The sequence below is a fragment of the Eumetopias jubatus genome, unplaced genomic scaffold (genome assembly GCF_037043125.1).
Source record: "Eumetopias jubatus isolate StellerSeaLion01/CBP00866 unplaced genomic scaffold, mEumJub1_p1.0 scaffold_12, whole genome shotgun sequence".
Classification (NCBI taxonomy): domain Eukaryota; kingdom Metazoa; phylum Chordata; class Mammalia; order Carnivora; family Otariidae; genus Eumetopias; species Eumetopias jubatus.
Window position 1 is genome coordinate 59,762,720 of NW_028274818.1, and position 20,704 is coordinate 59,783,423.

The 20,704-nt window shown below is 38.8% G+C and overlaps 1 protein-coding gene across 1 annotated transcript in view; it reads left to right on the plus strand.

The window, feature by feature from the left end:
* Positions 1–20,704, plus strand: part of FMN2 (formin 2) — a 370,643-nt gene that overhangs the window by 207,466 nt on the left and 142,473 nt on the right. Inside the window, exons 7-9 of the mRNA XM_028111462.2 lie at positions 15,898–15,989; positions 16,154–16,283; positions 18,410–18,556. Of these exons, the coding sequence (XP_027967263.1) occupies positions 15,898–15,989; positions 16,154–16,283; positions 18,410–18,556 (369 nt within the window). The remainder of the gene's footprint in view (positions 1–15,897; positions 15,990–16,153; positions 16,284–18,409; positions 18,557–20,704) is intronic.

Consider the following 20,704-nt stretch of genomic DNA (forward strand, 5'->3'; position numbering starts at 1 on the left):
CTTCTGTGTATTCTCTTTGGTGAAATATTTGTTTATGTCTTTTGCCCATTTTCTAGTTAGACTGTGATGCTCACTAACACCACCTTTAACCACTTCATTCTACCTCATTCCTGCTGGGTGGGGGATGGAAGTTCAGCTGTCATCTGGGCCCCCCAGACACCAGGATAGGAGGATGTTGGGTGGAAGCAGACTGCTGAATAGTATTGCCTCCCACTAAGTACCTTCACCTTATTGCTGACACATTGGGTGGAAGATCAGTTCTCCACTTGCAACACTGATTCCATGAAGGGTCAGTTTTTCCTTTGGTGTTTGGCTATGGTAGGACTGTTAAGAGAAAAGTATTCTATTTTGCTAGATCATGTTTCCTAGGAATAGGTTTTTCTAAAACCTATTTTTTAACCTGTGTCTGCTGGTGGTTCCAGGTTCCTGGCTTCTCTAATACCCCATCTGGGCTGAATGGATGGGAGAGAAAACCTAGGGAGCTCACACCATTCTTTGAGTGGTGAGGAGGCTGCCCACCTGGCCTGCCTTCCATTTTTGAAACCCTTCCTCTGTTTGTTCGTGGAATTGGGATTTTTAGTTGCAAAAGGACTGTTATCAGTGTAATGACTTCATTTTGACCCTCATGTTGATTTTTTAAAGATCTGGGACCCCTCAGTAGGTAGCCTGGGGCTCAGTAGAGCTTTCTGAAGAAATAGAGGGCCACTGACATCAGGAGGTGATGGATGAGCCACTCTTTCTTTGGATCTTGGCGCCTGTACTTACTAGTTGAGACTTTAAAATAAAGACTCCACTTTCTCATCATAAAAATGGGGATGATGCTGTTGATGATGATGATGCCTATCTCTAGGGCCCTGTAAGGATTATATTAGATTATGCATGTAAAATACTTGGAAGATTTGCCTGACAAATATTAAGTACTCAATAAATATCAGCTCTTGTTTTATCTGCAGACAAAACTTCTGGCTCTGAAAAGGTCCTCGTTGGTCTAGTGAGAGTGATTTAAATAAGAATTAAAGCTAGTTTGTGGGGACTCAAAAAGCAAACAAAAGATGAGGAAAGAAGTCAGTATGCCTTAAGATACTGTGTTGGAAAAGTAGGGGAGGAGATAGAGGGTTGTGGAGGGATTCAGGGATGTGGTTGGTCAAGAGAGGAGTAAGTTTGAGATTTAGATAGAAAAAAAGAGGACTTTTTTTTTTTTTTCCACATAAATTTGAACATGGACCTGGACTGAGGGGAAGGGGATTAAAACAGAGGGAAAAATGGATAGGTAATTATATAGAAAGGGTAAGGATGCTGATGGTGCTGGACTAACAGCACACATAAAGGAAAGACAACTTTATTCCTTGGAGACTGGGCACACTCTTCCTTCTACCACCATCCAGTATAGACCAGATACCTGGCTGTTATCACTGATGTTACCAAATATCCTGACCTCTACTTCTCCAAAAGCTGTCACTGGAAGTATAACCCACTATTTTAGTTCCTGTTAGCTGTTGTTTCTATTGCAGAAAGGAGAGACGCTGAAGAAAAAACTGAGACTGAATGAGGAGATAGGATGATAGGAAGAAATGAGGGAATTTGGAGGAATTTATATATTTAAAAACTCCATTGATTCATTTATTATTATTTCATCAGATAATTATTAAATGTCTGCTTTATTGCAGGCATGTGCTGTCTTACAGTGATGAATAAAAATAGACATTATCCTTGTGCTTTCTTTTTTTAATTTTTTATTGTTATGTTAATCACCATGCATTACATCATTAGTTTTTGATGTAGTGTCCATGATTCATTGTTTGTGTATAACACCCAGTGCTCCATGCATAACGTACCCTCCTCAATACCCATCACCAGGCTAATCCATCCCCCCACCCCCCTCCCCTCTAGAACCCTCACTTTGTTTTTCAGAGTCCATCGTCTCTCACGGTTCGTCTCCCCCTCCGATATCCCCCCCTTCATTCTTCCCTTCCTGCTATCTTTTTTTTTTGTTTAACATATATTGTATTATTTGTTTCAGAGGTACAGATCTGTGATTCAACAGTCTTGCACAGTTCACAGCGCTCAACATAGCATATACCCTCCCCAATGTCTATCACCCAGCCACCCCATCCCTTCCACCCCCCACCACTCCAGCAACCCTCAGTTTGTTACCTGAGATTAAGAATTCCTCATATCAGTGAGGTCATATGATACATGTCTTTCTCTAATTGACTTATTTTGCTCAGCATAACACCCTCCAGTTCCATCCACGTCATTGCAAATGGCAAGATCTCATTCCTTTTGATGGCTGCATAATATTCCATTGTATATATATACCACCTCTTCTTTATCCATTCATCTGTCGATGGACATCTTGGCTCGTTCCACAGTTTGGCTATTGTGGACATTGCTGCTAGAAACATTGGGGGTGCACGTAGCCCTTCGGATCCCTACATTTGTATCTTTGGGGGTAAATACCCAGTAGTGCAATTGCTGGATCATATGGTAGCTCTATTTTCAACTTTTTGAGGAACCTCCGTACTGTTTTCCAGAGTGGCTGCACCAGCTTGCATTCCCACCAACAGTGTAGGAGGGTCCCCTTTCTCCGCATCCCCGCCATCATCTGTCGTTTCCTGACTTGTTAATTTTAGCCATTCTGACTGGTGTGAGGTGGTATCTCATTGAGGTTTTGATTTGGATTTCCCTGATGCCGAGCGATGTTGAGCACTTTTTCATGTGTCTATTGGCCATTTGGATGCCTTCTTTGGAAAAATGTCTATTCAGGTCTTCTACCCATTTCTTGACTGGATCATTTGTTCTTTGGGTGTTGAGTTTTTTTTTTTTTTAAAGATTTTTATTTATTTATTTCACAGAGTGAGAGACAGCAAGAACAGGAACACAAGCAGGGGGAGGAGGAGAGGGAGAGAGAGGCTTCCTGCCAAGCAGGGAGCCCAATGCGGGACTTGATCCCCAGACCCCAGGATCATGACCTGGGCAGAAGGCAGACGCATAATGACTGAGCCACCCAGGCACCCTGGCTGTTGAGTTTAAGAAGTTCTTTATAGATTTTGGATACTAGCTCTTTATCTGATATGTCATTTGCAAATATCTTCTCCCATTCTGTCTGTTGTCTTTTGGTTTTGTTGACTGTTTCTTTTTCTGTGCAACAGCTTTTTATCTTGATGAAGTCCCAATAGTTCATTTTTGCCCTTGCTTCCCTTGCCTTTGGCGATGTTTCCAGGAAGAAGTTGCTGTGGCTGAGGTCGAAGAGGTTGCTGCCTGTGTTCTCCTTGAGGATGTTGATGGACTCCTGTCTCACATTTAGGTCTTTCAACCATTTTGAGTCTATTTTTGTGTGTGGTGTAAGGAAATGGTCCAGTGTCATTCTTCTGCATGTGGCTGTCCAGTTTTCCCAACACCATTTGTTGAAGAGACTGTCTTTTTTCCATTGGACATTCTTTCCTGCTTTGTCAAAGATATGTTGACCATAGATTGAGGGTCCATTTCTGGGCTCTCTATTCTGTTCCATTGATCTATGTGTCTGTGTTTGTGCCAGTACCATGCTGTCTTGGTGATGACAGCTTTGTAATAGAGCTGGAAGTCTGGAGCTGTGATGCCGCCAGCTTTGCTTTTCTTTTTAAACAACATTCTTCTGGCTATTCGGGATCTTTTCTGGTTCCATACAAATTTTAGGATTATTTGTTCCATTTCTTTGAAAAAAGTGGATGGTATTTTGATGGGGATTGCATTGAATGTGTAGATTGCTTTAGGTAGCACTGACATCTTCACAATATTTGTTCTTCCAATCCATGAGCATGGAATGTTTTTCCATTTCTTTTTGTCTTCCTCAGTTTCTTTCATGAGTATTTTATGCTTTTCTGAGTACAGATCCTTTGCCTCTTTGGTTAGATTTATTCCTAGGTATCTTATGGTTTTGGATGCAATTGTAAATGGGATTGGCTCCTTAATTTCTCTTTCTTCTGTCTTCTTGTTGGTGTATAGGAATGCCACTGATTTCTGTGCATTGATTTTATATCCTGCCACTTTACTGAATTCCTGTATAAGTTCTGGCAGTTTCATTGATCTGTTCTACTGTTCTTTGGTTTCTATTTCATTGATTTCTGCTCTGATCTTTATTATTTCTCTTCTCCTGCGGGGTTTAGGCTTTATTTGCTGTTTTTTCTCTAGCTTCTTTAGGTGTAGGGTTAGGTTGTGTATTTGAGACCTTTCTTGTTTCTTGAGAAAGGCTTGGATTGCTATATACTTTCCTCTTAGGACTGCCTTTGCTGCATCCCAAAGAGTTTGAACAGTTGTGTTTTCATTTTCATTGGTTTCTATGAATTTTTAAAAATCTTCTTTAATTTCCTGGTTGACCCATTCATTCTTTAGTAGGATGCTCTTTAGCCTCCATGTATTTGAGTTCTTTCTGACTTTCCTCTTGTGATTGAGTTCTAGTATCAAAGCATCGTGGTCTGAAAATATGCAGGGAATGATCTCAATCTTTTGGTACCGGTTGAGACCTGATTTGTGACCTAGGATGTGATCTATTTGGAGAATGTTCCATGGGCACTAGAGAAGACTGTCTATTCTGTTGCTTTGGGCTGGAATGTTCTGAATATATCTGTGAAGTCCATTTGGTCCAGTGTTTCATTTAAAGTCTTTATTTCCTTATTGATGTTTTGCTTAGATGATCTGTCCATTTCAGTGGGGGGGGGTGTTAAAGTCCCCCACTATTATTGGATTGTTGTCAATGTGTTTCTTTGCTTTTGTTATTAATTGCCTTATATAATTGGCTGCTCCCATGTTCGGGGCATAGATATTTACAATTGTTAGATCTTCTTGTTGGATAGACCCTTTAAGTAGGACATAGTGTCCTTCCTCATCTCTTATTACAGTCTTTGGTTTAAAATCTAATTTGTCTGATAGAAGGATTGCCACCCCAGCTTTCTTTTGGTGTCTATTAGCACGGTAAATCGTTTTCCAACCCCTCACTTTCAATCTGGGGGCGTCTTGGGGTCCAAAATGAGTCTCTTGCAGACAGCATATCGATGGGTCTTGTTTTTTAATCCAATCTGATAGCCTGTGTCTTTTGATTGGGGCATTTAGCCCATTTACATTCAGGGTGCCTATTGAAAGATACGAATTTAGTGCCATTGCATTGCCTGTAATGTGACTATTACTGTATATTGTCTGTGTTCCTTTCTGGTCTATGTTGCTTTTAGGCTCTCTCTTTGCTTAGAGAACCCGTTTCAATATTTCTTAGAGGGCTGCTTTTGTGTTTGCAAATTCCTTTAGTTTTTGTTTGTCCTGGAAGCTTTTTATCTCTCCTTCTATTTTCAGTGACAGCCTAGTTGGATATAGTATTCTTGGCTGCATATTTTTCTCATTTAGTGCTCTGAAGATATCATGCCAGTCCTTTCTGGCCTGCCAGGTCTCTGTGGATGGGTCTGTTGCCAATCTAATATTTGTACCATTGTAGGTTACAGATCTCTTCTCCCGAGCTGCTTTCAGGATTTTCTCGTTGTCTCTGAGACTCATAAGTTTTACTATTAGGTGTCGTGGTGTTGACCTATTTTTATCGATTTTGAGAGGGGTTCTCTGTGCCTCCTGGATTTTGATGCCTGTTTCCTTCCCCACATTAGGGAAGTTCTCTGCTATAATTTGCTCCAATGTACCTTCTGCCCCTCTCTTTCTTTCTTCTTCTTCTGGGATCCCAATTATTCTAATGTTGTTTTGTCTTATGGTATCGCTTATCTCTCGAATTCTGCCCTCGTGATCCAGTAGTTGTTTATCTCTCTTTTTCTCAGCTTCTTTATTTTCCATCATTTGGTCTTCTATATCACTAATTCTCTCTTCTGCCTCCTTTATCCTAGCAGTTAGTGCCCCCGTTTTTGATTGCACCTCATTAATAGCCTTTTTGATTTCGACTTGGTTAGATTTTAGTTCTTTTATTTCTCCAGAAAGGGTTTCTCTAATAACTTCCATGCTTTTTTCAAGCCCAGCTACTATCTTTAAAATCTTCATTCTGAACTCTAGTTCTGACATTGTACTAACGTCTATATTGAGTAGGTCCCTGGCAGTCGGTACTGCCTCTTGTTCTTTTTGTTGAGGTGATTTTTTCAATCTTGTCATTTTGTCCAGAGGAGAATAGATGAATGAGAGAACAAAATGCTAACAGAGTAACAACGTCCCCAGAAAATATACTCTAAAGAAATCAGAAAAGACCTGAAACCAGGGGAAAAGAAAGGGAAAGAAAGAAATAAGAAAAAGAAAAAAAGAAAAAGAAAAAGATAAAAACAAAGGAAAACAGAAAAAAACAAAGAAAACAGTATATGATCACATATGATCAGGCTGGTGCATAGATCAGTGCCACGCACTAGATTTTGGGTGTATTTTGGTCTGTTAGAAGAAAGTGCCTCCCAAAATTTTAAAGAAAGAAAAACTTATATATGTACAAAAATAAGGGTTAATATGATGAAGGGATGGAATATGAATGTAAAGATGAAAATTATAAAAAGTTTTAGAAGGAATTGATAAGTTGTTTGAAAAAAGAAAGAAGAGGATTAAAAAAAAAGGGAGAGAATGTGATCAGGCAGGAGACTAGAACAAAGCCATACACTAGAGATTTAGGGTATATTTTGATCTGTTAGAAGAAACTGTATCTCAAAATTTTAAAGAGAGAACAACTTATCTATATGCCAATAATAAGGGTAACTACTATGAAGGGATAGAATATGACTCCAGAAATGAAAAATGAAAATGTTTTTTAAAAAAGGGATTGATAAAATGTTGGTTGAAAAAGTGAAAAAGAAAAATTCAAAAAAATAAAAGACAGTTAAAAAAATTAACTTTGAAAGACTAAAGAATCATGGTAAAAAAAAGCCATGAATTCTATGTGCAGTATTTCTCTAGCGCTGGAGTTCTGCCGTTCTCATTGATCGGTAAACTTGGTCTTGGCTGGCTGTTCATGCTGATCTCCTGGGGGAGGGGCCTGTTGCCGTGGTTTCCAGATGTCTTTGCCTGAGGCGGAATTGACCCGCCCTTGCTGTTCCGGGCTAAGTAACCTGCTCAGGTTTGCTCTCGGGATCTTTTGTTCCCTGCAAGCTCTCAGTACAGCTTTGGAGGACAAGAGTGAAAATGGCGGCTGCCCAATCTCCGCCCAGAGGAGCTGAGAACTCGGGGCCCCGCTCCTCAGTGCGCCCCCAGAGAAAAGCAGTCAGTCACTCCTGTGTCCCCGGTCTCCGGCCGCACTCCGTGCTCACCCGGCCTGTGACCGAGCGTTTTTATCTCTGGCTCCCGACTTGGTGTGGAGTCTCCAAACCCAGCAGATCCCTGCAGTGCACTCCTGTGCCGCTCCTCCCGGGGGAGGATGGGGAGTCTCCCCAGATCTGCCACTTGTTGGGTCCCTGCTGGAGGAGCAGTGGCCTGACTGGGCCGCAGATCACGGTTTATGGCAACCCCAAGCTGAGAGTCCACACCTCGGCTCCGTCTCTGCAGCCGGCTTCCCAGCCCCGATACCTGGAAGCTCTGCCGCACTCAGGCACCCCTGGTCTTTCTGTGGCCCTGAGGGTCCTGAGACCACACTGTCCTGCAAGGGTTCCACCCCCCGCTTAGCCACTGGAGTGACGTCCCTCAGCGGAGCCGACTTCTAAAAGTTCCGATTTTGTGCTCCGCGGCTCTAGCACTTGCCAGAAGCGGCCGACGGAGGCCCCCTCCCCCACCGTCTATCCTCCCGGATATTGCCTCGGATTCACTTCTCCGCATGTCCTACCTTCCAGAGAGTGGTCGCTTTTTTGTTCAGAGAGTTGCTGCTATTCTTTTCTTCGATCTCCTGTTGAGTTTGTAGGTGTTCAGAATGGTTTGATCCCTATTCAGCTGAATTCCTGAGACCAGATGAAATCCAGGTCTCCTACTCCTCCGCCATCTTGCCTGGAGCTTTCTTTCTAATATGGAGTTAGGCTTTAAATATTCATTTATAATTGTGATATGTGCTGTGAAGGAAAGTGCATTTCTACAATGAGGATGAGTTAGCAGGAAGATTCATTGTAGATGAGGAGGTTAAGAAAGGCCTCCCCAAAGTAGAGAGTTTGGAGGTGAAACAAGGAGGGAGGTGGGTATTGTGGAAGACGAGAAGTGTGGGGTATGTTTTAGGGACAGGGAGAAGCATGTATGAAAAGGAATTGTTATCTATTTGAGGAACTGAAGGAAACCATAGAGAACAGAATGTATGCGGCATGTGGGAGTATGGCATGAGATGGGATGCAGAGCAAGGTGGGGTGAAGGGGTGGTGAACCATGTGGGCTTTGTAGAAACCTTAAGGTCTGTGGTATTATTCTAAGAATAACAGCCTTTAAAGAGTATTAAGTAGAGTATACTTATTCTGCTTAGCATCTTTACAAAAATTGGGTGCTGTGTGGGACATATGTTAGAGCGAAGGATGATTATGGAGAGACCAGGCAGGATATCAAAGTAGCTGAGCTGAGAGGTGCCAGCAGTCTAGACAAAGATGATAGCACTGGAAATGGAGACAGGCCTTGGTGATTCACAGGATGTTGAAGTGAATTACAGACAGACATCCAGCATGACGCCCAGCTTTCTGACTGGTGACTAGTTTTCCAGTTTACTGGAACCAGGATTAACTGAATGTTTGGGGGCAGTGTACATGAGTTTATTTTTAGGCTTTTTTGTCTGAGATGCTTCTGAGGTGTCCAGGTTAAGATGCTGAGAAAGTAATTGCCTGTCTGGATATAAAGGGAAAACATGGGCTAAAGATAGTTGCCATAGAGTGTTTGGATAGTGGATGCAGTCCCAGTGGTTGGAGAGTCCAGCAGAGGGGTAGGAGGATGTCTAGGAAAAGAAGATGTGATGTAATCAAAGGGAACAATATTTAGGAGGCAAAATTACCTAGTAAACATAAAAGTGGTAGGGGTGATGATGTTGAGGAAAAAGATAAAAATTTAAAGGTTAACTTTAGCTTTATTATGAATATTGAAAGAACTGGGCATTCATCCTGTCTGATGGCTGAGTAATGTTCCATTGTATATATGGACCGCATCTTCTTTATCCATTCATCTGTGGAAGGGCATCTCGGCTCTTATCCACAGTTAGGCTAATGTGGACATTGCTGCTATGAACATTGGGGTGCATATGGCCCTTCTTTTCAGTACATCTGTATCTTTGGGGTAAATACCTAGTAGTACAATTGCGGGGTCATAGGGTGGCTCTTTTTTTAACGTCTTGAGGAACCTCCACACTATTTTTAATGTGGCTGTACCAGCTTGCATTCCCACCAAGAGTGTAAGTGAGTTCCCTTTTCTCCACATCCTTGCCAACACTTCTTGTTTCCTGCCTTGTTAATTTTTGCCATTCTAACTGGTGTAAGGTGGTATCTCATTGTGGTTTTGATTTAAATTTCCCTGATGGCTAGTGATGTTAAACATTTTTTCATGTGTCTGTTAGCCATTTGTATGTCTTCTTTGGAGAAGTGTCTGTTCATGTCTTCTGCCCATTTTTTGACTTGATTGTTTTTTGGGTGTTGAGCTTGAGAAGTTCTTTATATATCTTTGATACCAACCTTTTATGTGTAATGTCATTTGCAAATATCTTCTCCCATTCCGTGGGTTGCCTCTTAGTTTTGTTGACTGTTTCCTTTGCTGTGCAGAAGCTTTTTATCTTGATGAAGTCCCAAAAGTTCATTTTTGCTTTTGTTTCCCTTGCCTTTGGAGATGTGTCTTGAGGGCCCCCTGGGTGGCTCAGTCAGTTGAGCATCTGCCTTTGGCTCAGGTCATGATCCCAGGGTCCTGGGATTAAGCCCTGCATTGGGCTCCTTGCCCAGCAGGGAGCCTGCCTCTCTCTTTCCCTCTGCCTGCCCCTCCCCCTGCTTGTACTCTCTCTCTCTCTGTCAAATAAATTTGTAAAAAAAAAAAAAAAAAAGAGACATGTCTTGAAAGAAGTTGCTGTGGCCGATGTCAAAGAGGTTACTGCCTGTGTTTTCTAGGATTTTGGTGGATTCCTGTCTCACATTGAGGTCTTTCATCCATTTTGAGTTTATCTTTGTGTATGGTGTAAGGGAGTGGTCCAGCTTCATTCTTCTGCATGTGGCTGTCCAATTTTCCCAGCACCATTTATTGAAGAGACTGTCTTTTTTTTCCATTGGATATTTTTTCCTGTTTTGTCGAAGATTAGTTGACCATAGATTTGCAGGTCCATTTCTGGAGTCTCTATTCTGTTCCATTGATCTATGTGTCTGTTTTTGTGCCAGTACCATGCTGTCTTGGTGATCACAGCTCTATAATAGAGCTTGAAGTCAGGCAATGTGATGCCCCCAGGTTTTTTCTTTTTCAACATTCCCTTGGCAATTTGGGATCTTTTCTTGTTCCATACAAATTTTAGGATTGTTTGTTCCAGCTCTTTGAAAAATGCCAATGGTATTTTAATAGGGATGGCATTGAACATGTAGATTGCTCTGGGCAGCATAGATATTTTAACAATGTTTATTCTTCCAATCCATGAGCATGGAATGTTTTTCCATCTCTTTGTGTCTTCTTCAATTTCTTTCATAAGTGTTCTGTAGTTTCTAGAGTATAGATCCTTTACCTCTTCGGTTAGGTTTATTCCTAGGTATCTTATGGTTTTTGGTGCTATTGCAAATGGAATTGATTCCTTAATTTCTCTTTCTATAGTTACACTGTTAGTGTATAGAAAAGCAACTGATTTCTAGGCATTGATTTTATATCCTGCCACTTTGCTGAATTCCTGTTTGAGTTCTAGCAATTTTGGGGGTGGAGTCTTTTGGATTTTCCACATCAAGTATCGTGTCATCTGCAAAGAGAGAGTTTGACTCCTTCTTTGCGAATTTGAAGGCCTTTTATTTCTTTTTGTTGTCTAATTGCTGAGGGTAGGACTTCTAGTACTGCGTTGAACAAAAGTGGTGATAGTGGACATCCCTGCCATGTTCCTGACCTTAGGCGGAAAGTTCTCAGTTTTTTCCCATTGAGAATGATATTTGCTGTGGGTTTTTCCTAGATGGCTTTTATGATACTGAGGTATGTTCCCTCTATTCCTACACTCTGAAGAGTTTTAATCAGGAAAAAATAAATGAAAGAAACTGGATAAAGGAACTGCTGAACTTTAGCCATAGACAGTGTTTCCACTTAGAACACTGGTTCTTTGGGAGTGTTACTATCATTTTCTCTGTCTGTCTGTCTGTCTCTTGCACACACACACTTTTTGTTATCAATTAAGTGTGAGGATTGGTGTTGAAATAGTTTTTTTCAGTAATAAAACTTCTAAGAGTAATTAGCATATGAGTCTTAAAAATGGATATAGTATACAGCAATTCCTAATGAATCTCAGGAATCTAAGTTTGTGTTCTTTTGAACTCTGTTTGAGAAACATTTGCTTAACACCATTAATAGACTCAGGCAGTGGAAATGTATACAGTGGAAATGCATGCCAGTTGATCTCAATGTTCTTCTCTCCCTCTCCACCCTGTGCTCCCCAATCTCTTCCTCTCTGTAGAAGTAACACTTCTTCCTAGGAGTTGGAGTAGCAGGATTCAGTTTAAGGGGGTTTCTGGGTGAAGGGTAGTGGAGGTCAAAATATATGGTGAAATCAGTGATGATAGCCTGGATTTGGGGTTCATTTTGACCAGTGGTTATGTGAGGAGTTTTCCTGGGTTTTAAATGCGACGAACCTTTCGTAACTGGTGAAAAACATCCAGCTTGGCAGCAGCTGGAGGTAACTAGAGGAGGTCCATTTCATTTATAGGCAAATACAGTAAATCTTGAGTAAAGGATATTCTGGTACAAATCTGTAGGTAATTGGGGTGGGTGCAGGAAGGGGTATACAGTGAAGAAAGAGACTGGATGATTTAATTTTGGAAGTGAGTGAGACTGGGAGAGGGAAAGTTTGTGATTTGAATATTTGGAGCTTGGAAATTCCTTCATGTTATTAATTGATATGTAAGTGTGTGCCTGTGTTGCCCATATCTTTGGCTGTAAAAGAAGAATGAATTTATTTCAACAAATCGCCACTGGTATGGTAGTGAGATCATTAACATCCTCTTCAAATATGGGGAGTCATATATAGATTTAAAAAGCACCCTGAAACAAATAATACATTATGTTAATAAAAAAATAAATAAAAAATAAAAGGCAGTCGAAGAAGATTGCTACAGAAGGGTTAAGCAAATAAGAGTGGTGTTATGAGCTATTTGGTACATTATGTTTTAGGATTTTGCTTGAGTCTGAAGCCTAACTTATATATATTTTTATCCCCAGTGCCTGGTGTACTGCTGGTAAATACAGCCTTTAAATGAGTGGATTAATGAATCCCTAAAATACATTTGTTTTAAAGTCTGACCTTGATTATTACCTCATATTAGTAGAGCAGAGAAGAACACTTGACACTAAATTTACTTTGAAGCCGAACAAAACCAAAAGTATCCAGATGACCACCGGGTTCTAGTACAAATTTATAACCACTAGTTTGACATAAATTGTGTGGTTGCTATTAAGAACAATAATGTGGGTCCTTAGCAGATAGAAGATAACTGACTTTTGCTTGATCTCGCATGCTTTGCAAGGAGCAAGCCAAGCTGATGGGCAAGAAACAATTGGTCATGGTATATTAATGAATAGCCGAATCTTGCCGAGTTGATTATCATTGCTTAAAAACCTACTGTGTTTTAGTCCTGCTTCTTGTACCTTTACACACATAGTATCTCTGCGTGAGGTGAGTGATAGGGGCACAAGAGAGTAGTGTTGAATGAATGTATAGATGAGTGAATCCATATATACTTTTGCCAGGCATAGCTCTCTTATTATTTTTATTTGCCTATTTTGTACTAGCATTTGAAATGACTAATTCTGTCTCACGCATGCATAGTATCTATTTTGGAGTTCAAATGACCTCAGAGGTACCTTCATTATACTCTTAGGATGATGATAAATAGTTGAAATTATCTGCATATCATTATGTCCTCAATACTTCTTATATTGTTGGGTCATTATCCCTCCTCTTTTCCCTGTCTCTTCTTCATGACTCGGGAGCCTTCTTTTGTCATATTCAATTACTGATACAATTTTTCAGTGTTTAAAAAAATATTATTGACTACTAACTGTATACCATAAGCCATACTGGTTACTAGGACCATAGAGATACCTGAGACATGGCCCTTCTCAAGAAGCTCCAATCAATAGAAGGTGCAGGCATATATTTATATGGCCAATAAGATGCTGTGATAAGCATAGCATAAAACAAAGCAAATATATAAGGTTCTGTGTTATCATTTTGGAACGAGAATAATTATAATGGAGAGCAAGGCAGTTGAGGCAGGCTTTCCAGAGGAGTTCATTCATAAGTCAAACCAAGAGCAGCAAGCCAAAGTGAATAATGCATATTCCAGGTAGAAGATCTGGTGTGACCATGTGAGTTATCAGGTAGATGCCCGTGTCTTCAACAGTGATGGGGAATATAAAAAAGGAGAGCAAATTTAGAGACGAATCCTTGAGATGAGCTCTCCATCTATCTAGAGCCAGCATATTCTTCAAAACACAGGTCTTACCTCCTCTTTTTTCTGAAGCTCTGTCAAGCTACCCTAACCCAAAGTATTTTTTGCTCCATAGCATGACAGAATTATGATCTCAAGCTATAAAATCTTAGAATAATTGATTGTATATAGAAAAAAATAACAAATGTGTTGTTATGCTTGAGTCCAAAATAATCAATTTCATAAATACAGAATAGGAGAAACAGAATAGAGCCTGTAAACATGAAAAATAATTCAAAGGTTTTAGACTACTGATAACTTAAGAGGATGTAGGGTTCCTCCAAATATTGTCCTTAATTTCAGGCTACACTAACAGCAACAGTCTTTCTGGAATGATGGAGTTGAGCAGCCGACTGTACGATGGGAGAGTGAGAGGACACTGTGAGGTGTGCCTCATTTGTTAAGCCATCAGAAACCTACTCAAAGAGCAACTATGATTGTGATAGACTCATGTTCATACCCTATAAAATGTAAAGTACCAAAGTATTTAACACAGAAGACAAAAGAAGAAAAATTAACTTTCCCAAATATTTGAAAGGAATTTGCAATTGACCGCAGAGAGTAGACCGAGGGCCAATGTCTGAAAGTACAGGAAGTATTTTTGTTTAATATAAAGAAGCTGTTTTGTTTTGTTTTTGGATGGTGTTTTTTAAAGATGTAATGATCAATTTAGAATGACAATGAGTTTTTTGTTACTGGAGGTATTTGAGTATGGTGAATTGCTGAAGATAATTTAATCATCAGTTGGATAAGAAGGTTTTACCAAATGTCAGTTCTCAAGTCTGCTCCATGGGTGCCCAGGGGTTCTGTACTTTTTTGCAAGGGGGTCTGCAAGATAAAAATGATTTTCATAATAGCATTAAGCTGTTATTTGCTTTTTTGACAGTGTAAATGTTTGTACTGATGGTTCAAAAGCAGTGAAAGATAAACATGCTGGCACCTCCACCCACACTTACTGGTCATTCTAATTCTTCAGTTGCAGGGGGAAAAAAAGCCACCTTTATTAAGAGTGTATATGGGGGCACTTGGCTGGCTCAGTGACTATTGATCTCGGGGTCATGAGTTTGAGCCCCATGTTGGGCACAGAGCATACTTAAATGAATAAATAAATAAATAAATAAAAATTTAAAATGAGCAGCCTTAGGGGCGCCTGGGGGCCTCAGTCGGTTAAGTGTCTGCCTTTGGCTCAGGTCATGATCCTGGGGTCCTGGTATAAAGCCCTGTATTAGCTCCCTGCCCAGAGGGGAGTCTTCTCCCTCTCCCTCCACCCCTACCCTCCCTCCCCCATCCCGTGCTCTCTCTCTCAAATAAATAAATAAATAAAATCTTTTTTTTTTTTAAAAAAGAAGCTTTATTTGAAGGAACTAGTCTTTGCTAGTTAATCCTATCACCTGAACAGTCAGTGAATAAAAAACAGAACATAGCTATTTTTCAGATGAAATCTTTAGTTTCTATAAGGCTATCACATTTTATCTTATACAGTAGTTCTTGGCTAAACTGCTTTAATATTTAAGCAAAAAGTAATGTGAAGGGAATTTAAGTTCTCAGAATTAGACTTAAATTCAAGGTATGGTAGTCTACTCACACTTTTTAATGCATAGAAATATTGTATTTGGCTATTTTGAAACATCTTCACAAATCATAAAATAAAGACAAGACTACAAATAAAAAGCATCCAAATTTTTCATAAAGAATAGATTTGTGTTTCTCAATGTCTATAAAATCTTCTACTATATATTGAAAATGCAGAAGAAACTCTCCTACAAAGAAACAAATTTAGGATGAAAGGTAAAAGAAGATAATTTGGAAGAAAAGAAGCCTGAAGCCATTTTTGTGTCAAAAAGAAAAATCAAAACCTTTTATTTTGTCCCAGGACTTAATAATTCAATTGTATTTTTCCCCTAAAAAAAAAAAAAGGCCATAAACAATGATTGTATTAGTTAAATAAGTACTTTTTTCCTTTAAAAATCTTACAACATTAGGATCAAATTACTTCCAAATTTAACTTGATTGATTTCTGAATAACACATGCCACTTTAAAATGAAATTCTTGTATTCTAGAGAGTATTACAAGCCGCCAAAAAGCAAGAGAGGAAAACTGTATTGTTTTAAAGTATGCTTGAATAAATAAATGTTTTGCAGATCACTAATAGCCAGTAACATTATTTGGAAGGTTTAGAGGTGATCTGGTTTGCATTAAACATATTTACACTTTAAAATGCCTTCGTGAATTAAGTCAAGCTTTACGGCAAACATGCTAAGAAATATGAAAATATATAGAGTTTTGCTGTATTAAGATTATTATAATCTAAGGGATTCATTTCACCAGGTTTTGAATAACCACTTGGCATTATTTTTTCCAGAGAGCACAGTCAGATGAACTGGAAAAAATTGAAAAGCACGGCCGGTCCTCCAAAGACAAGGAAAATGCCAAGTCTCTGGACAAACCTGAACAGTAAGCACACCTCAGGACCTCATAGAAGGCAGCCAGGCTACGGGCAGCCTCTTTCCATTTGGAAAATGTAGTGTTTTCCGGGCATAATGGTTCTGAATGATAGGAGGATAAACATCTGTTTATATGAATTATATTTTCCTCTTAACTTGGCTTTATTTCCTTAGGTTCCTTTATGAACTGTCACTAATCCCCAACTTCTCAGAGCGAGTCTTTTGTATTCTGTTCCAGTCCACGTTTTCAGAAAGCATTTGCTCAATTCGTCGCAAACTGGAATTGCTACAGAAATTGTGTGAGGTGGGTTCTGATCCATAGAATGCTGATGATTGAGTTCTTATGTTTAATTGTGTCCAGTCATGTTCATATTTCAAAAACATTTTCTTTAATATACTGTAAGTGTGCATAAATTTGCAGGATAGCAGTTCCACAGAAGAGAACACACCACGATTGGTTTCAAGATCAAAGCGAAAACTCAGAGGCGCCCACTGCCGTGGGGCCCTGTTAGAGTGCACTTGTTAGCTCCTACCTCCATGGATTTCTGTCCCTTCACAAACTCTTCACTTTCCATAGTCCTCTCCTACATCAGACTTCGGATTGGATGTGATGTGAAGGCATTTTATTTATTCTTCTTCAGTTTTGGAAGGGGCTTCCAACAAATTGTTAATGATTCTATCCAAATAATCTAGGAACAGCTGTATGACTCAATAGCAGATAAATATTCTTCTGAAAACAAAGAATAAATGCTTGGCAGAAATTACCAATATTACCATTTAAAGCAATTTGTCAAAAATCAATAGTACCATTCGTTCTGGTTCTGGTAAATCATTTTGAAAACTAGTAAGATGTTATTAAAGACACATTTTCAGAGGAAAGAAGACATGCAAATTCCAGCTAAGTTTTGTGTTTTGGAAGAAGTGAGTGTGAACTTTATAGGGATAAATCTAAATTTGGAAATTAATCTTTATAACTGTGTTTTGCCAAAAATTTCTATTGCTCCAGAGGTAGGTACAATTAGGATGATGGCAACAACATTATTTTGTAGTAGTTCTCATATTACAGCCTTATTTGTTTTCAGCGCAATTATATCATAGAAATCACCTAGAGTGGTGTCTCTCAGTTTACAAATGTGTACCTGAATGCTTGTAGAGGGTACAGCTTCTTTTTTTTTTTTTACTATGTTATGTTAATCACCATACATTACATCATTAGTTTTTGATGTAGTGTTCCATGATTCATTGTTTGCATATAACACCCAGTGCTCCATTCAATATGTGCCCTCTTTAATACCCATCACCAGGCTAACCCATCCCCCCACCCCCCTCCCCTCTAGAACCCTCGGTTTGTTTCTCAGAGTCCATAGTCTCTCATGGTTCGTCTCCCCCTCTGATTTCCTCCCCTTCATTTTTCCCTTCCTACTATCTTCTTCTTCTTCTTCTTTTTTTTTTTTTAACATATATTGTATTATTTGTTTCAGAGGTACAGGTCTGTGATTCAACAGTTTTACACAGTTCACAGCGCTCACCATAGCACATATCCCTCCCCAATGTCTATCACCCAGCCACCCCATCCCTCCCACCCCCCACCACTCCAGCAACCCTTCAGTTTGTTTCCTGAGATTAAGAATTCCTCATATCAGTGAGATCATATGATACATGTCTTTCTCTGATGGACTTATTTCGCTCAGCATAACACCCTCCAGTTCCATCCACGTCGTTGCAAATGGCAAGATTTCATTCCTTTTGATGGCTGCATAATATTCCATTGTATAAATATACCACATCTTCTTTATCTGTTCATCTATCGATGGACATCTTGGCTCTTTCCATAGTTTGGCCATTGTGGACATTGCTGCTATAAATATCGGGGTGCACATACCCCTTCGGATCCTTACATTTGTATCTTTGGGGTAACTACCCAGTAGTGCAATTGCTGGGTCATAGGGTACCTCTCTTTTCAACTTTTTGAGAAACCTCTGTACTGTTTTCCAGAGGGGTTGCACCAGCTTGCTTCCCACCAACAGTGTAGGAGGGTTCCCCTTTCTCCGCATCCCCGCCAACATCTGCTGTTTCCTGACTTGTTAATTTTAGCCACTCTGACTGGTGTGAGGTGGTATCTCATTGAGGTTTTGATTTGGATTTCCCTGATGCCAAGCGATGTTGAGTACTTTTTCATGTGTCTGTTGGGTAGATGGTACTGCTTCTTAAAGTTAACTTTGGAAACACCACTCAAAAATTAATGATGTAATGTAATTGATTAACATAACATAATAAAATAAAATAAAATAAAATACCCTAATAATAAGCAACGATAGAGTTTGGATGTGACCCAAAATTATTAGTATAATATGAATATCTGCCACTAACTTAAGATAATTAAAAAAAACTTTGTCTAAGAAAGAAAGTGTTCTTTATTTGGTTTCACAGACATTAAAAAATGGCCCAGGGGTTATGCAGATCCTGGGTTTGGTTCTTGCTTTTGGCAACTACATGAATGGAGGGAATAAGACTCGAGGACAGGCCGATGGCTTCGGATTAGACATTCTTCCAAAGCTGAAAGATGTCAAAAGCAGTGTAAGTATTTTGTACGAATGAATGTAGGCAAATTGAGGATTCGATGTTTTATTTAGTAATAAGTTTGACTGTAAGCCTGTTGTAATAAATGTTCATGTTCCAAGGTCTTGATGTTCTCAACTAGATAAAAGTATATGGCCATCATATGTTTATGATTTTGTGAATAATGTTTCCTAAAGTGAGTAATTGTGAATCCTATGTCTAACGCATAATTGAGTAGAGGATTTTTTTTATGTTTCTTTTTTTATTATTATTATGTTATGTTAATCACCATACAGTACATCATTAGTTTTTGATGTAGTGTTCCATGATTCGTTGTTTGCGTATAACACCCAGTGCTCCATGCAGAACAACTAGAGGATTTTTAAAATAAAAATAATTATTTTTCACTCTGTCATTATCATGTCTGCTAATAAGTATCCTTTTGGAGTCTGAGGATTAATTAATTTTCATGAATTAGATGGTATTCCTCTTCTGTGTTAAGTCATGGAGGCCAGCAGGCTTGTGTTTTAAAAACAAAACAAAGATGGGTGAAAGTAGGTTGTAAATAAAATGTAAAAGATGATCCTGCTTTTCTACATATCATCCTCCCCTAATACTGGTATGCGTGGGGATGTCCAAGCCTTTTTGCAGGCCTAATTAATTTTTGATCCTACTTCTATACTTGTATTTGTTTAAAATTAACATCTAAGAGATTATGAGAGTGTCAGTAAAAATATATATTAAGGAAACAACTATGATGGTTAGAGTTAATGTGTGAGATTGTAAACTTAGAAAATAATAGAATTCTGTTTCTTTAATAAAAGAATCTCCACACACAAAAAAGAAGATAGTAGGAAGGGAAAAATGAAGGGGAGGAAATCGGAGGGGGAGACGAACCATGAGAGACTATGGACTCTGAGAAACAAACCGAGGGTTCTAGAGGGGAGGGGGTGGGGGGATGGGTTAGCCTGGTGATCGGTGTTAAAGAGGGCACGTTCTGCGTGGAGCACTGGGTGTTATGCACAAACAATGAATCATGGAACACTACATCAAAAACTAATGATGTAATGTAGGGTGATTAACATAACATAATAAAATAAAATAAAAAAAGAATCTCCACACAGAACTATATGATAAAGAAAATTATGGTCATGTTTTTAAAATTATAAATATAAGTAAATGACCGGCTCATAGAAATGGAAATACTAGAATTATTCTTCCTAGATAATGTATATAGGTGACCCTTGAATGATGCAGGGCACTGACCTCCTGCTCAGTTGAAGATCCACATATAACTTTTGACTCTCCTAAAGCTTAACTACTAATAGCCTACTGTTGATGAGAAGTCTCACCAATAACATTAGCCAATTAACACCTATTTCCTATGTTATATGTAACATATATGGTATTCTTACAATAAAGTAAGTTAGAGAAAAGAAAATGTTATTAAGAAAATCATTAGGAAGAGAAAATACATTTCCAGTACTGTACTATATTTGTTGAAAAAAAATCTAAGTGTCAGTGGACCCATGCAATTCAAACCCATATTGTCCAGTGTCAACTGTAATTTCCCACCTAAGAAAGAGATACTTTTTATTGTTTTTTCTGTTGGCCAACAACTAATTTGCTCATTCATTCATATCATACACTCATACATCCATTTACCGTTCTTTCACTGAGTTCTATGAAATCCCACACACTGCTTTCCCAAAATTAAATAAAGCCATCATGCTGTCTTGGAACATCAGCAGCACATATAATTTTTGTGATTTTTATGGTTATGTTTGTTCAGATGCTATTATATTTGTATGGCACAAGTTTTCACAGGAACCTCCAATATGTCAACCTGATAAAGCACATTTGTTCAAAAGCAAAAACTCTCTTCTAAGCACTTGAATAGTTCTTAACAACTGATTGTTGGATTGAAACAAGTAACATTTGCAAATAACACTGGAATATAAATAGCATCAGCATAATATTTAGCTTATAAAAATGGATCTGAAATAGATTCTAATAATTATAATTATATATGAATAAGGGATTATTTGTTTTTTATTGGTTGATATATCTTATTCAGTCTCCCAATAAGTTAAGTTTTATTAATTTAAATAACTACAAGGAACAATCTAGATAAAAATTGCATAATAAAATCAAGAAGCAAAATTT